Source organism: Strix aluco, chromosome 21 (assembly GCF_031877795.1).
Source record: "Strix aluco isolate bStrAlu1 chromosome 21, bStrAlu1.hap1, whole genome shotgun sequence".
Taxonomy (NCBI): Eukaryota; Metazoa; Chordata; class Aves; order Strigiformes; family Strigidae; genus Strix; species Strix aluco.
Window position 1 is genome coordinate 9,134,028 of NC_133951.1, and position 15,960 is coordinate 9,149,987.

A 15,960-nucleotide genomic window follows, 5' to 3' on the forward strand; every position below is an offset into this window, starting at 1 on the left:
AGGAGTACAGAAAAATCACCACTCAAGATTTAATCCTGCAAATCCCAGAGCACTCTCAGCTCCCATTCACTTCCATAGTGTTTTTTGTTGGTTTTCATCTTAGAAACTTAGTTCATAGTTCTAGATCTAGGACTAGGATGCCAGGAAAATGCTGTTTGGTGACACGCAAGCAACAGGAGAACTCTGCTGTAGGCCGACTTCAGCATTCAGTTTGGAAATTTCCCCAAGACGATGTCATGCCTGTCGTGAGCAGCTCAAATAGCTGCTGCACCTTGTCCCAGAGCCAGGCTGTGTCCTGACACCAGAGAGAGCCTGTTGGCCATGAGCAGGGTGCTGTGGGGTACTCTGTGTCTCGAGACCTCATGGGTGATAGGTGTACCCATATTTGCAGTACCCATTGGCCCAATGAAGAAGGTGCTGGTTGAAGACCCAAAGAAGCGCATGGTGCTGATAGAAAACCTGCGGGAGTCCCAGCCCTATCGCTACATGGTGAAGGCCAGAAATGGTGCTGGCTGGGGACCTGAGAGAGCAGCCACCATCAACCTTGCTACGCAGCCCAAGCGCCCGATGTCCAGTGAGTTACCGCCCTGCCTGGGTGGGGAGTGGGGGGGCAGAAGCAGTGCTGGGGAGTGCTCCCCATCACCCCAGCTGCTTGTCTAATAGCACTTTCCACCTCTCCTCCAGTCCCCATCATCCCTGACGTCCCCATCATTGATGCAGAGGGAGGTGAGGACTATGACAGCTACCTGATGTATAGCGCAGATGTGCTTCGCTCTCCAGCTGGCAGCAAGCGTCCCAGTGTCTCTGATGATTCAGGTACGGTGCTCTGAGTTTTGCAAAGGTCATTTTTAACATTCATTTTCCTTAACAACAGCCTTCAGCAATGAGCTTCGCTGCTCTTTTCCTCCTCACGGAGATGGGGAGATCCAAATCACAGAGATGGCGGAGATCAGCCTTTCCAAAGCACAGTAGCTGCATCCATGGGAACACTTGGCTAGTCATAATGTCACCAGTCACCAGTGCCTCCTTGTCTTAGCCATGAGGCAAAGAGAAATCCCAGTGTGGGGTGGGAGAGAAGCTTTTCGTGGCGCTCTCTGCTCATCTTCCCTTCCTGTTGCTATTTGTCTGGACCATGAGAGTTACTGTCAGCAAACAGGCACTGGCAAGGCACAGACCTCTGAGTCCCTTGGATTCTCAGAGTCTTGGCCAAGCCAACAGCAGGGAACTCACCAAGTGCTGGGAAGGCACTGGCCTCTCTTCCTCCATCACTTCACTCTCTGAATGAGGCTGGCTCCCTTGTCTTGTACTGGACAACAAGGGGAAGATGAGCCATCAAATGAAACGATGAGGCTTGTCAGTAGGATCTGGAGGGTATTCCCTGGAGTCGGTTCTCCAGGGCCTAGGATCTAGGAGTGAGTCCTTGGTCCTTTCAGAGAGCAAAGTAATGGGAACACCAAGAGTCTGACCATCCTGAGCGCACATCAAGGAGTGAGGAAACCTCTCCCGAGCAGAGCACAATTGTCGCACACTCTTCGTGACAGGGACAGGCATGTGGTGGGACTTTAACTCTCGCCCTTTGTCGTGATGGACACAGGGCTGGAAAACAGCCCTGAGGTTAAGGAACCCCATGCATGTCATGTTCCTACTATCCTCCATCTACCAGTCACACGATGGTTGCACCGCCTGAACTCATCAGCCAACACCTGGCGAGACGGGCTGTGAACGGGTGTCATTCCCAGTGGCGCCTGCCCCTTCCCCTCCCCAGCAAGCAGCACGAAGGTGGTGGGTAGTCCACTCTGTCCCCTGCAGACCATGCCAACACCAGTGCTTGCGTTGTCCCAAAAGGCTCCAGGTGGAAATATGTGCAGTTGCTGGGAGAAGACTTGGATCTTCGTCGCATCACCTGGAGGCTCCCACCTGAAACCATTCCCCGCCTCTCTGGCAGCAGCCGCTTCTCCTCGGACACCGAGGGCCTCCTCCACGAGGAGGACAGCGACGTGGCTACTGGCAGCCTGAGAAGGAGCGGGACGCCCCGGCCCCAAGCAGGTGAAGGACGGCTTCATTATGGCACTGAGTGTCCTGTCTCGTCCTGCTCTGAGCCGAGGGGCCAGCAGCTGGGGTCTGCCCCAGAACATGTCCCCTTCCTCCCCTTGTGTGCCCATCCTCATGTTGGCGTGATTCACTGTTCACATGCTGTAGTCTGCTTCAAAACCTTGTCCTGGTGTGTCTGCTCACAAGAGTGTCAAGGTAACCCCCATCTCGGCATGGACTTGGGAGCCTGCTAGCAAGTTGCTTCTACAAAAGGCTGGACCTTCGAGGCAGGAGCAAACTCGGATGATACCTGCTAAGTGCCGTCTCCAAGGGCAGCTCCTCACCTTAATTTAGTGCCCTGAGCTTCTGGGGCAGATCTGCTGGACTATTAAACAGAAATCACTCTCTCATGGGTAGCTGATCTCTCCTGGCCTGCTGGGGAGGGATGGGGGTTTGTCACGGACCAGATCAACGGAGCAGAGTTTGCTTTTCAGATCCATCTGACATGGGATCCAGAGTGAGATTTGGAGAAACTGCCTCCATAAAGGGCTGTTTTCCTTCTTCTGCCTTCTTTTTTTAATCTGAAATGATAAACCTGTGCTTGCGTCTAAGGAGAGATGTGAGAACATGGCGAGAAACGCAAGGCAGTGCCCCAGCGAGGCCGAGGTCTGGAGTTACCTTGGGCACCATGGGTGTCTCTGGTGCTGGGTGTAGGGCAAAGTCTTTGTTTACCTGTTTGTTTCCACGTCATCGCGTTGAGCGGTTGTGTCTTGTTCTAGATGTAGTGCTCCAGCACAACCTTCCAGAGTGGCTGAAGCCAGGATGCAGCCAAGGCAGGGTGCACCATGATGCATCCTGCTTCCTCCCCATGGAAACTGGGGCAGCAGCCCTGTCCACAGCCATGTTCCTCACGGTGTGCCCTCTTTCACAGAGCACCTGCTGAATGGTCGGGTGGACTTCTCCTTCCCTGGCAGTGGCAGTGGCACACTGACCAGGACAACGAACACCAGCTACCACCAGCTGAGCCCACATGTGCAGCAAGAGCACAGGGTGATGGGGAGCTCCTCGCTGACAAGAGACTACTCCACAATGCTGATGGGGCATGGTGAGTATTGTGGTGATGGGACCTCCCCTTCCCTTCCACCTCCATGACTGTCTTCAGACCCATGTCCTGCAAGTCCTGTTGGGGTGAGGACTGTGTTGGGGTGAGGACTGTGTAAGGGGGCCTATGAACCAGAGATCTGGAAGGTCATGTCCTCACCACTGATGTGTAGGTGCTTTGCTAAGGCCACCCTGCTCCCAGACCAGTTTGGAAAGGGTTCTCATCCCTCACGTACAGAGTGCTCAGGAAAAGGACCTACATCTTTATCCTCACACCATAAAGCACTCCAGGAAGAACACATCTCTACTTCTTACTCTATCTAGCAGCATGGTTGCCTTTCAGCTCCACATGTGTACATCAGCTGGTGCTGACAGAAGGTTGTTAAAAGCTCTTCAAATCTGAGCCTTAAAAAGCCATCTCTGCAGGAGCCAGCACCTGGGCTGAACCCACTCTGAAGTCTCCAATGGTGTTTTTCTCTCTTTCTCTTGCACTGCTTCTGTAGATTACCCGGGGAGACTCCTCCCTCCCATCCGTGAAGATGCTGGGAGGACAGTCCCACAGCCCTGGGATGTGGGTTTCAGGAGCAGGGCAAAGGTGAAGGGTTACTACCCCAGCACTGGCTTTCGGGACTCTATAATCATGACTGATGGGTCCGCAGGGATTTGCAAGTACATAGGTACAGCTTTGTCCAGTGTCTCCTCGAGCCGTGCATCCCATAACAGCCAAGTCACCGGCCATCCATGAGCTGTTGCCATCCACTGCTTGACCCAAACCCTCTCTCCATGGCTTGTTGTGTGCTGCACTGATCTTCCTCCTGACCCAGCCTGTGCCTCCATCACACCACCTTTCCATTTACAGGGGACTTCAGCTGTGTTTCAACCCACCTGGGCTGATTAACACTCACCACCACTGCCACTGTGCTCTAACGAGCTGATCAGCTCATTGTCCCCATCCTCGTCATTCCTAACAAGCTTGTTGTTCTGTCTTACCCCACAGGCCTTTGGAGGACTCTTGGGGAGAACGTGTGCTCCATGTGAGATGTCCCTCTGCAAGCTCCTTGGCCAAAGCCCATGTTAGTGAGGGGCTTCAGTCCCTGGGTGTCACCTGGGAGGCTGCTGTGCTCGCCATGAGCCTTGCTGTCCCAGTGGGCTGAGCTGGGGGGGAGCCAGACCACCCAGTCCTGGTCCCAGCTGCCCCCATCCCCTTGAACAGCCTCTGGAGGTGTTGGGCTGCTTTAGTTATAGACTAGGGCTAGTCTTAACTGAGCTACATCTGAAGATGTCTGTGAAGCTTCTGGCAGACTGGAGAGGGTGCTTCAGGCTGAGCGAGGAGGGCCGCACACAGCACTCAGGCCCCTGCGCCAGTCTCTCTACCACAGGGCCATGAAGCTTACCTTGACTTGCCCCACCCAAGGTTGGCAACCCAAGGCCATGGGATGTCACTGTAGGTGTGCAGAGCCAGCCAGTCCTCCCTCATGATGGACCAGCTTGCAGAGATGACATCTTGCCACGTTCTCCCCGGACCATCGGACCATCCCACGCTTGCGCGTGCCACTCCCTCCTCTCCCCCAGCCAGCTTAGCCCCCAGCCCCCAAATCTCCACCCTGATGTTCCTTTTTTGCCCCAGACTCCAGGCTGCCACTGGGCGTCCCCGACACCCCCACACGCCTGGTGTTCTCCGCCCTGGGACCCACCTCCCTGAAGGTGAGCTGGCAGGAACCACACTGCGAGAAGGAGGTGCAGGGCTACAGCGTGCAGTACCAGCTCCTCAATGGAGGTCAGTAAACAGGCGGCTGGTGCCCACCAGACAGTTGGTGGTGGGAGTTTCTGGTGATGGAAAGTCTGGTCTGGGTCTTCTCCTGGGCAACTGCCTCTGGGTGGCCCAGCTTGAGCAGAGGTGTTGAGCCAGATGACCTCCAGAGGTCCCTTCCAACCTCAACCATTCTGGGTTTCAGGAACTGGTCCCAACTCTGCTTTATGTGTAGCCTTGAGGAAATGTCTCAGCTACCCCACAGCTCTCGTTCCCCATTTCTACTGGGGGGGGACAATTCCTGGGGTTGCTTGTGGAATCACCCCTCCTCCAAAAGACCTTGGGCTTATTCTCCACCAGCCCCAACATCTTAGTTGAAGGGGTTTTTATCACATTGGACTTGGAAGGATTGGAATGAAAATCTCTTATTTTTACATGAAACTTGGGGCAGTGTTAGTGAAAATGTAATTCTCTCTGCTGAAAATCCTTGAGTTTTCAAGAAGCTGTTGTTTGTCCCAGGCCTTTTTTGGAACATCGCATCCTGCAGTACCAGTTGTCGGTGGCACGGTGTGATGGAGGTGGCTGGGGAGGGGCGCTGGATGACTTTTCCAGGCAGTTTGTTTGAGATAGGGCCATGGCTTTCACCTAAACTCCGTCTTTGTGCCTGCAACATGGTGCTGATATCCTGCTTCCATGTACATCCCAGGAGAGGTGCACCGACTCACCATCCCCAATCCCAGCCAGAACTCGGTGGTGGTAGAGGACCTGCTGCCCAACCACTCCTACATCTTCAAGGTGAAGGCGCAGAGTGAGGAAGGCTGGGGCCCCGAAAGGGAAGGAGTCATCACCATAGAGTCCCAGGTGGACCCGCAGAGCCCGCTCAGCCCTGTACCAGGTGAGGTGGATGAGGAACAGAGGAAGGGTGGCACTGATGTCTCTGCTGCTGTCTGCAGTGCTGGCCTTGCTGTTTCCTCTCCTCTTACCACATCCTGAGCTCTACTTTCCTTCCTTTCATTTAGAAAGAGGACCTTCTTCCCCATGCACTTACCTTCCACTAGCTGTCTAGATAGCCGAGACCTTCCAGCTCACTTCATAAATGCTGTGTGCAGATCCCTCCCAGGCTCCTCCTCACCACCTTCTGTGACACTGACCTCTCACTCATGTCACTGCAGGTTCACCCTTCACACTGAGCACACCCAGTGCTCCCGGACCGCTGGTTTTCACTGCCCTCAGCCCTGACTCACTGCAGCTCAGCTGGGAAAGACCCCGCAAGCCCAATGGGTCCATCTTGGGCTACATGGTCACCTGTGAGATGCTGCATGGAGGAGGTACAGTATCGGGCTGTGGAAGCCCAGTTCCCTGTGTACAGCACAAGATACCTCCACCAAAGGCAGCTGCATTTTTGCTGTGACCAGCAACAAAGTTGTCTGCTTAATCAGAGCAAATAAAGTGAGGACATGAGGCTGATCCCAGGCCTGGGAGCTGCTGGACCCTTGTGTCATTGCATGGTCTGGTGTAACAGATGTGGTGGGAAGAGGAAGGACCTGTAACTTATTACAAACCAAACCCAGTGGAGGTTGTTTGTTGAGGATCACCACCATACTAAAATAGGGTTGTCTTAACCCTTAGTAGAACTGGGTGTGATCATACAGTGTGTGTGTGGTATAAAGCTTAGGGAAAGCCAAGACAGCAGCCAGAGTTGGGGGGAGTGTGTTTGGAGGGACTGTCATTCCTGCCTGTCTTCACCACTGATATGTCTGTGTGGATTAGGGGAGCCCAGAAATATCTATGTCGAAGGAGACAATCCAGAAACTACCTTGACTGTGCCCCACCTGAGTGAGAATGTCCCGTATAAGTTCAAAGTGCAAGCCAAGACCACCCAAGGCTTTGGGCCAGAGAGAGAAGGCATCATCACCATTGAATCTCAGGATGGAGGTACAGTACCATGTCTTTGTGGAGGTGCAAAGATAAGAAACCTCTCAGAGCAGAGAACACAACCCCTCGAGTCCCTTTCCAGCTCTGGTGGTGACTCCATTTTCCATGAAAGACATGGAGACATTGTCTTCCGTGAGGACAATGCTGTGCCTTGTGAGCACTGTCCCAGTCCCACTGAATGTGGGAGGATCGTGAGAACCTGCCAGTGTTTAATTTATTATGAAACTTCTGTCTTATGCCCAGTTATACACATACCTAGAGGCAGTTTCTTACACTGCACAGGTGTAAAACCTTCTCAGTCCTCCCAGTTCCTCCTAAACCTGGCTCTGAGAAACCTCCTGAGCTGACTGTTGGCGCTCACTGTGCAGGGTTGAGGGGTTGGAAGCTCCTTGTCATTTCCTGACTGATTTGTCCCTTTTCCTTCTCCCCAGGCACTTTCTCCCAGTTTGGAGGACAGCAGTACATGAGAGAAGAAGTGTACAACTTCCCCACCGAATACACCACCAAAACCAGCATCAGCCATTCCTCTCTGGATCCCCACTTCACAGGTAGGGGCTCACTGTCTGCTTTGAAACCCTTGGAGAGCAAAGGATAACTCTGCTTGTCCAAAGGTCTGAGGGTGCTTTTTTCTCAAGTGTCAAAGGCAGGGAGGGAGGGTCCATCAGGCTGGATGGATAAAGAGGACCAGACCCTTCCCTACACCGTGTCCCTGCTCTGCCCCAAAGGTAGTTGCAGTTGTTTCCCCATGTGCTGCCCAGTCAGAGGGAATGCTGAGTTTTCAAAGTCCCCCAGGACTATCACTAGGGACCATGCTAGCTCTTCCTGCAAGGTTAGATCTCTTCAGAGCAGGAAAAAAGAGAAGTGTGACCACTATCTTTAATTACATTAGTGTAGTTGTCCCACTTGAGTTCATGGGTTCACGCTGCACCATGGAGAGTTTGGGAGCAGTTAGGACATCCATCTTATTGACTGACATAGCAAAGTACTGAATCACGGGATCTGGAGAGGTTTTCCAGAAGTGAATTCCTCTACCAGGAATCATCAGGTAGAGCCAATCCTATTCCCTGTGACCCCGTACCCAGCACGGTGTCCTGACCTCTGAGCTTCTCGTTGCAGACGGCATGCTGATGACAACCCAGCGAGTGGAGAGCGCCAGCAGCACCCTCACCAAACAGGTCACCAAAGAGTTTGTGAGCCGGACCGTGATGTCCAGTGGGACCCTCACCAAACAGATGGAGAGGCAGTTCTACGAGGCCTGAGCCAGGGCAGGCTGCCCACCAGCGGGACATTTGTGTTCAGATGGCCAGGCTTTGTGGAATGCTCCAAGGGTGCTTCATCCAGATGCTGCTACGGTGTCTGGGCAGCTCCTCCTGTGGGCAGAGACCCTCCATTGCACTTCAAGTTCTGGACCTCTCCTTTGAAGCCCAGCGCACTCAGAGCTCTGGCACGGTTGGGTCATCAGGTGTGTGCTCATCCTTCAGGGCTTGTTCACCCTGTCCTGCTCTGCAGAGACTCAGTGCTGCAGAGTCCACAGGGATGTCTTCCATGAACAATCGCCGCTCACTCCAATACCATTCTTCAGTGCCCATCCATCCAAATACACCTACCAAAATTTGGGTGACTCGATGGCTCCAGCCTCCCCAGATACATGGAACAGAATGTTTTATTCTCACATCCTCAGTTTTGAGAGGATCCCAGCTGGCAACATCCTGATTTATAGAGGGTCACTGTTTCCACCTTTGCTCCAGGGTCTCTGGCAACTTGTCTGTCCACTGGAGACGGTTGTTTTGTTCTGTTTGGGTTTTTTTGAGAGCTGCAAGGTAGTGGTTGGGGGTAACCTATGCTTTCTTACTGCACCTATTTGTGTCTATCTTCCGCTGCTAACATTTGGTACCACGATAGCAAAGTATAGCCTCTCATTTGTATAGCATTACTCGTGATGGCTTCTGATGCATTTTTTTGCATACAATATTGTACAGTTTTCGTAGTATATATATATAAATATATATAAATGTATTTTATTATTTTATTAAAAAAATGGAGGTGGATGAGCTCTAAGCTGAATGCAGAGGCTACACTGGGACTGTGGCTAATAAGAAACATGAATAACTGGAAGAAATTAGTTAAGGGCTTGGTCCAAAGATCACTATAAACCCTGTGGAAAGCCTGTTGATGAGCTGGTGGGTTCTGCCTTTGGCCTTATATCCTCCAGCACCGGAGAGCCCGGCAGAAGGCTGGAAGCAGTCGGAGCCCCTCGCTGCACAGCATCCACCAGCCAAGCACCCTCCAGCCACAGCACACGCGCGGGAGGGCTGGGAGCTGCCTGGAGGAGAGGGCTGGGGATGGCCCAAGCAGTGATGCCTGGAGATGGGAACAGTGCCTGGGATTTCTTACATGGCTGATCTGGACAGCATGAGATTTTGGGCAGAAGATGTTGGGTATCTTTTAAAAGCCCTTTTGCCCAACAGCAACATCCATAAAGGGACCTGTGATCCCTCAGTAAAGACAAGGGAAGAGCAAGCCTGGGAACAGCAGGCTCTGATCATCCTGAGCAAGTCTCTGAGCCTCCTTCAGCTCTCGGCTTTAGCTGTCCTCACACAGTGCTGGGTGCAGGGCTGAGCTGAGACCTTGCTGGGCCTCATTTCCTGGCTCTGGGCACGATGCCTGGCATCTCACTCCCCTGTGCCAACGAGAACAATTGGGCTGCATGTTCTGCTGAACAGCGTGTTTCCCTGGCATGCTTCAGCTGCACGGGAGCAGGCAAGGAGCCTGCCGAAAGCAAGGATCCTGCCTGAAGCAGCAGCTGCCACTGTTCTGGATTAGAGCTTCCAACCAAAACAGCAGCTGCCTTGTCTCCCTGGCAGCATCGCCTGCCTGATTTGATCTGACGCTGGGCCTTGGCTTTTTTGTTGTGGGTTTTTTTTTTTTTCTTTGGACTCAGAAGAAGACTTTCCAGCAATGACACCACCAAGAGCTTCCTCTCTTCTCTGGGCTGTTCATGTGAGTGGGACACGTTGTACATGTTCGAGCTGAAGATGCATATGGGTGACTAAAGTGTACAGAAGTCTCCACGACTGCAGCTGGATCTAGGTCAGTTTTGAACTTGGGTGAAGAGATATTTCACCAACCCTGTGGGTTTTACTGTGCCTTCAAGAAGCACTTACTTCTCCTGTGCAAGTACCAGTGGTGTTAACCTGCCTGCCTCCCAGTTCCCATCACACCTGTGTGGTTGGGGTTTCCTCTCCAGTTGATGTGTCTCCTCCTCCACATGGACTCCATGACCCTTTCCCTGTGCTTTGTGGTCCAGGGTAAAACGCTGAAAACTGCCTAAAAAGGGAGCTCCACTTGCAAGCATTTTAACCAGACAATCCTGTTATCCAAGAGAAGAGCACAGCCCCTCAGCTGCTGCTCTCCAGGGTGTCACGCCATCCCCACGCGCAAGGCTGCACACCTAGGCCATGCCTCGCACTAGAACAGCGTCACTTTTTAATTTTCATCTGGTCATTAGGGCTGGTGCTGTTTCAGCCTTTCTGAGGTGGATCCAGCAGCCTGCTCTGACAGTTGCTCTTTGATCAGATGCCTTTCCTGTTGCACTCAATAAATGTTTTTTCTCTACAGTCTGCCTCTTCCCTTTTCTTTAAAAAAAAAAAAATTAAAAAATCATCCCCCCCCCCAAATACCCTCCACCTGCAGCAGTAGCTGAAGGACATGTGCCAGAAGCAGATACCCAAGCAGGGGTTTCTGCTAAGTGTCAGTGCCTGCTGCTCCTCCACTGCCATCCCCTCCTGCGACTGCAGCTCCAGAGGCACTACTGGACCCTGCATCCCTGGTAACAGCTCGTTACCCCAGTGCAAACTGGAGTTAAACCAGTCTCCTGCGAGGAAAGTGACTTCGGTGTCAGAGCTCGGCTCAGGTGGGTGCAGAACAACTGTGCAAATGTTTTGCATTTATTAGGCAAATACTGCAGGCAGACAAATTGACTCCCTTGTGAAGTGAGGAAAGCAGGCACCTCTTGGGGGGGGATGGCGAGGGTGATCCCAGCCCAGGCAAGGCGGTCGCTCCTCTACAGGGGCAGCACCTTTGCCCCACTGGAAGGTTTGGTGAGGTAGAAGGTGGCTGTGCCGCTGTATTTCTCCTGGAAGACAAGAGGAGCAGTCAGTGCTGGTGCTCTGGGGCTGTAGGATGCCGCAGCAAGAGATCGGGCTAGGGGATACCATGGCCAGGGAAGAAAAGCCACGTCAGTCAGCCCAGCCGTGCATCTGGCCCGGACACTGCTCCAAGAGTGGCCATGTGAGATGCTTTTTGGGGACAGCATCCTGTCCTGGCCACTGCCTGGGGTCCCTTGGTCCATCCACAGCATGGGGCAGGGAGAGTATCAACACATCCCCAAGCTGACCCTTCAGCAGGCCCTTATGGGCTGTTCCCCATGACTTTTTCCAACCCCTTTTTGACCCAGCTGATGCTGTCGACCTTCACAGCCTCTGGTGACAGCAGAAAACTTACCATCAGCTCTGCACAGTGCTTCCTCTGCTCTGTTTTTCCCCTAACTCATCCAGTGGTCACTGGTTCTTATTTTGGAGGATTTGAGGGTCAGTTCCACACTCATCCTATCTACCCCCCTTTGCTGTTCTGTAACTCCTGGTCACGTTCTCCCTCTCCCAGCCTCTCATCAGATTGCAGAGGCACGGCCCTTTCAGTCTCTCCTAGTTTCAGACCTTCCTCTGTCCCTTCTTTATCCCATCCCCACTATTTATAGGGTGCACCATGATCTCATACAGCAGCAAAACGAGGCTCTGCCTCATTCACAGCCCCCATTTCCTGACACCTCCATTTTGCTGGCGTTTTCAGCTACCAGTGCACGCTGAGCTGCTGATTTAGAGAACACTGATGACAGCACTGAGATATTTCCTGGGCTGTAACTGCCAGTGTTAAGCTCAGCATTGCCTAAGCCTGGCTTGGATGACTTTTCCCTAGACAGATTTAGCCTTCCTGAAGCTCACCCGGCACCTTTTTGCTCACTTTCTCAATGCAGTAAGGTCCTTGGGCAGTGCTCTGTGACCAGCAACGGTGCTGAACTGCCTGCAAGAGCTTAGTAGCATCAACAGACTTGGGGTTATCCCTGCACGGTGCTGGATAGGCTACACCAACCCCAAGTGCCTCAGGTGCGTGGCTTAAATGGCATCCCCAGGCCATGCCCCTGAGCGTTTCCTTGGGATCTTTAAGACAATCTCCTGGCACTTTTCTGCTGCGTACCTGGATGTGGTGCTGGGCTCTCTCTGCAGCCCCGGCCTCCAGCAGTGTCACCGTGCAGCCTCCAAAGCCTCCCCCAGTCATCCTGCTGCCATAAATCCCATTGACCTCCAGGGCTGCTGCTACCAGCTCATCCAGCTCTGGGCAGCTCACTTCGTAGTCGTCTCTAGAGAGAGGAGACCCGTGGTCAGCCCTGTCCTGCACCTCAGCCAAGCCCCTGCACCATGAGCAGCTGAAACATGCGTCTTGGTGCATCCATTGCCATAGCAAACTGCAGCGATGCAGGATGCTGCAGATCCTGGTCCAGCTCTCTGCCTGTAAGTGCACATATACGTGAGCAAGGCTGCGAGCATCGGGGACCTGCTGGGCCCTGCTGTAAGCAGCACACGTCTGTAACGTACATGATGGGCTGCCTCATCCCAGCACTCCCGGCACAGAAGCCTGTGAGGCTCTTCTTAAAACTCCCCAGCAGGCTGAGCCGTGGGAGACACTGAGCAGGACATGGTTCTGGCTGCCCCCGGTGCTGCACCCACAGGCAGGAGAACCCCACAAGGACTAGATGCCGGTGCCCTCGACACAGCCTTCCCTGCCTCAGGGTTGGTACCTCCTCACCTGAGAGAGTTGTGACTCTCCACCATCAGCCTCCCGAACGTCCTGTAGTCCCTGTCCTGCAGGGCTTTTGCTGCCTGGGCCGTCCGTGCTATCTCGCCAACGACATGCCTGGCCCGCCGGTACACCTCCTCACCCAGCCGGCTTCTGGCCGCTGCGGAGACATGTGTGCCCCTGCAGCAAAGCCACTCGGGTCTGCAGGATGCTGCTGGGGGTAGGCACAGCTACATCCTGCAACCCTCCTGTTGCCAGAGCTTCTCTACTTGTGGCACGCTCCCATCCCAGTGTGTGCACCCACCCACCTGTCCCAGGTGCTGCCCCACAGTCTCAGCCTGTGCCATGGGGCACTGAGCTTCTGCTGCCCTGAGGAGCGGCCAGAGCCAAGGGAGGGACCGTCCCCACCTTCCAGCTCAGCCATGGTGGCATCTCGCAGGCTGCCCTTGCCAAGCGTCGCCGCCGCCTCCTCACACTGCCGCCGGCGCGTGGGATACTCGCTGCCCGTCAGCGTGTGCCGCACGTTGGAGTTGGTGATGAGCACGGCCAGGCTGGCATCAGCCAGCGGGACAGGAACAGTCTCCAGGGACCTGCAGTGAGAGCTCAGCGTGGGCCATGTGCTTGTCCCCCCTGCCTGCTCCAGCCCTCGGCCATCCGGGTGAGGCCACAGGGCAGGCGGCTCCTGCCCCCGCAGAGGCAAAGTCCAAGTGGTTTAGAATTTCATTTGAGCATTTTATTACCTCCCAATTAGTAGTCCCATAATAGACCCTAATGACTTTTCAGGAAAGACAGCCCAGGAAGTAGCGAGAAGGATGCAGGAAGAGGAATCAAGACCCAGGAATTAAAACACAGGGAGCCCCAGCCCCGCGGTGAGGACTGGGTTCAGGGTTTAACCCGTCCCTGCACTCCTACATTTATTTCATGGCCACCTGAGCAGCTCATCCCCACCTGCCTGAGGAGATGGGCACAGCACAGCGAGCTCAGCACTTGGCCCTGACCTGCAGTCAATGAGCAGCGCGTGGCCTTCCTTGCCCATCACGGATATGAACTGGTCCATGATCCCGCAGGGCATGCTGGCAAACGTGTGCTCTGCTTTCTGGCATGCCAGCGCCTTGGCTACCAAATCACCGTCATCTGTGCCAGAGCAGAGACAAGCAGGTTAGCACCTCTGGGACCTTTGCCCCTTTGTGCTGGAGTGGAGGAGCAAACACGAAGGTAAAGGGTTGCTTTCCCATGGAATGGGGTTTTGCTAAAGCATCAGCCGCAGGTGCTTGCTCCTGCTCCCGTGCACAGCATCTGTGCCACTGTGGGTCCCCAGATCCAGCTGGATGCAATAATTTGACACTGGTGTCTCAGATCTCTCTATTTTTGGTGACATGAAGGTGGGGAGAAGATGCTCCCAAGGGAAGACCCTCCCATCCCCTGGCCAGCCCCAGGGCAGTCCATGGGCTTTAGAGGCATGGGCAGGTCAGGCTGGGTGAGCCAGAGGAGTCCTGCAGCCACAGTGTTGCAGCTCCAGCTGCAGAGGGGGTTTGTGACCCACCCTACAGCAGCATTCTCCTGAGGGCTGTGGGATCTTGCTAAGGGCACCCCCCTCATCCCAGTTCCCACCCAGGAATGGAGGCATCAGGGGCCAGGACCGGCTGCTGCCTTACCAGGGCAGAGCTGCTGGAGGAAGGTGTAAGTAGCCACCTCCAGAGCAGCTGAGCTGGAGAGGCCCCCGCCCAAGGGGATGTCACTGGCTATGACGGCGTTGAAGCCTGGCACGGGACCACCTGCGGGAAGAGAAGGGAGAAGGGGGGCCGTGAGCCCCTGCAGGGCTGGGGGCTGCCCTGCCCCTCAGTTCACGGGGAACAGACAGAGGAGGATATCCCACTTTAAAATGCAAAGTGACTCATGGCAGAGTGTGACCTGGGCATCCCCCCCCACCCCAAACACTGGGGTCTTCAGAGCTGAAAGTGTCTCTGCTGGAGCCTGGTCTGGGCAGCCGCTGCGGGATTGCACCGGCACTGGAAAAGCCCCTGGAGCACACCAGAAGCTGGGCACCAAGCATCAGCCCCACGAGAGGGGGAACCCACCCGGCAGCCTGGGCCTTACCCCGGTAGTGCTGGATGACGCCCTTGACGTAGTTGGCCCAGCGAGGCTGCCCTGGGCTCAGAGGGCTGCCTTGGCAGGGAGCCGGGAACTGCACCCTGTGGGGCTCGTCCGCCTCCGCCGAGGTGGTGAGGATGGAGATGGTCCCGTCCTGCGTGGGGGATCCCACCAGCACCGTCCCCAGCTGCAGGGCCTGGCAGGGTGGGGAAGGTGGGCTCAGACCCCGTGGCATCCCCCGGAGCATCCCCACTGGTGGCAGGGGACAGCTGTGGCTGCTTCAACCCACAGCTGGCAGCACCCAACACGTGTTACCCTTAACTCTGTCCACGCGGAGCTGCCAGCCCCCACTGCACACTCCGGCTCATCACGGCATTAAAACTTTCTGGCTATTTAATGCCACACAGGGTCAGCCTTAGCACTGAAATGTTGTGACCAACCACCCCAGCTCAGTGCTGGGGTGCTGGCTGCTGGGCTCCGGGGAGTGGAAACCCACAACAAGGATGTAAGAGGCTTCGGGAAGTTTTCTTGCTTGCAGGGGAATTCAGCTGACCTGCTCCCACGCTCCTCAGCCTCAAAATAATTAGCTGTAGGTTTGATTTAAGACTGAGCGGGGGCTTCCCCGCTGAGCTGAAGGTCTGGAAGCTCCAGCGGCTTCAAACCATCTCTGTCACCAAACCCTCGCTCTCCAGGGATGGAAAATTGTTTGATAGAGTTGCAGAAAAGAGGCTTCAGCCCCTCGAAGAGGCGGTCAGGGAGGGGGAATCTCATCCCCTCTGCAGTGAGTTAGGAACCGGTCTGCGGGGTGAGCGGCTCCTGCTCCGAGCTCCGGTGGTCCCGGGCGCGGTGGGGGGATCCCGGGGGATCCCGGGGGGACATCCTGGGGCAGGCGGGGGTGACGGCGGCCGGGGACGCCCGGAGGCTGCAGGGAGGACCCGGAAGGGTGACACCGAGGGATCACGGGGCCGGGGCGGCGGAGCACGGCCCTTACCATGGGCAGCACGAAGCCGCCGTTGTAGTCGGTGTGCTCGCCGATGAGGTTGACCCGGCCGGGGGCCCACGCCGCCAGCACCGCCGCCGCCCCCCCAAAAACCGCTGCGTGCGCCCGGCGGGCGGCTGCCAGCAACGCGGCCAACCCGGGCTCCACCGCCGCCTCCGCCATGGCCGGGCCGCTCCGCCCCGCCCCCGGGCCCCGCTCC

The 15,960-nt window shown here is 55.2% G+C and overlaps 2 protein-coding genes across 3 annotated transcripts in view; one reads left to right on the top strand and one right to left on the bottom strand.

Annotated features, from left to right (window-relative positions):
- The window catches only part of ITGB4 (integrin subunit beta 4), a 30,543-nt gene extending 20,108 nt beyond the window's left edge, over positions 1–10,435 (top strand). For both annotated transcript variants that reach the window (XM_074847155.1, XM_074847154.1), the window contains 11 exons: positions 392–574; positions 685–816; positions 1,846–2,046; positions 2,963–3,136; positions 3,636–3,809; positions 4,760–4,909; positions 5,589–5,777; positions 6,055–6,210; positions 6,653–6,817; positions 7,249–7,365; positions 7,934–10,435. In XM_074847155.1, coding sequence (XP_074703256.1) covers positions 392–574; positions 685–816; positions 1,846–2,046; positions 2,963–3,136; positions 3,636–3,809; positions 4,760–4,909; positions 5,589–5,777; positions 6,055–6,210; positions 6,653–6,817; positions 7,249–7,365; positions 7,934–8,076 — 1,784 coding nt within the window. In that variant the 3' untranslated portion in view covers positions 8,077–10,435. The remainder of the gene's footprint in view (positions 1–391; positions 575–684; positions 817–1,845; positions 2,047–2,962; positions 3,137–3,635; positions 3,810–4,759; positions 4,910–5,588; positions 5,778–6,054; positions 6,211–6,652; positions 6,818–7,248; positions 7,366–7,933) is intronic.
- Positions 10,436–10,735: 300 nt separating this feature from the next.
- Positions 10,736–15,935, bottom strand: GALK1 (galactokinase 1). The gene is made up of 8 exons (XM_074847156.1): positions 15,753–15,935; positions 14,768–14,957; positions 14,326–14,445; positions 13,669–13,804; positions 13,079–13,260; positions 12,680–12,830; positions 12,071–12,233; positions 10,736–10,952 (listed from the first exon to the last, which is right to left on the bottom strand). Exons 1-8 carry the CDS (start codon positions 15,921–15,923, stop codon positions 10,881–10,883), a joined length of 1,185 nt encoding a protein of 394 aa, XP_074703257.1. The 5' UTR covers positions 15,924–15,935; the 3' UTR covers positions 10,736–10,880.
- Between the last annotated feature and the right edge of the window lie 25 nt (positions 15,936–15,960).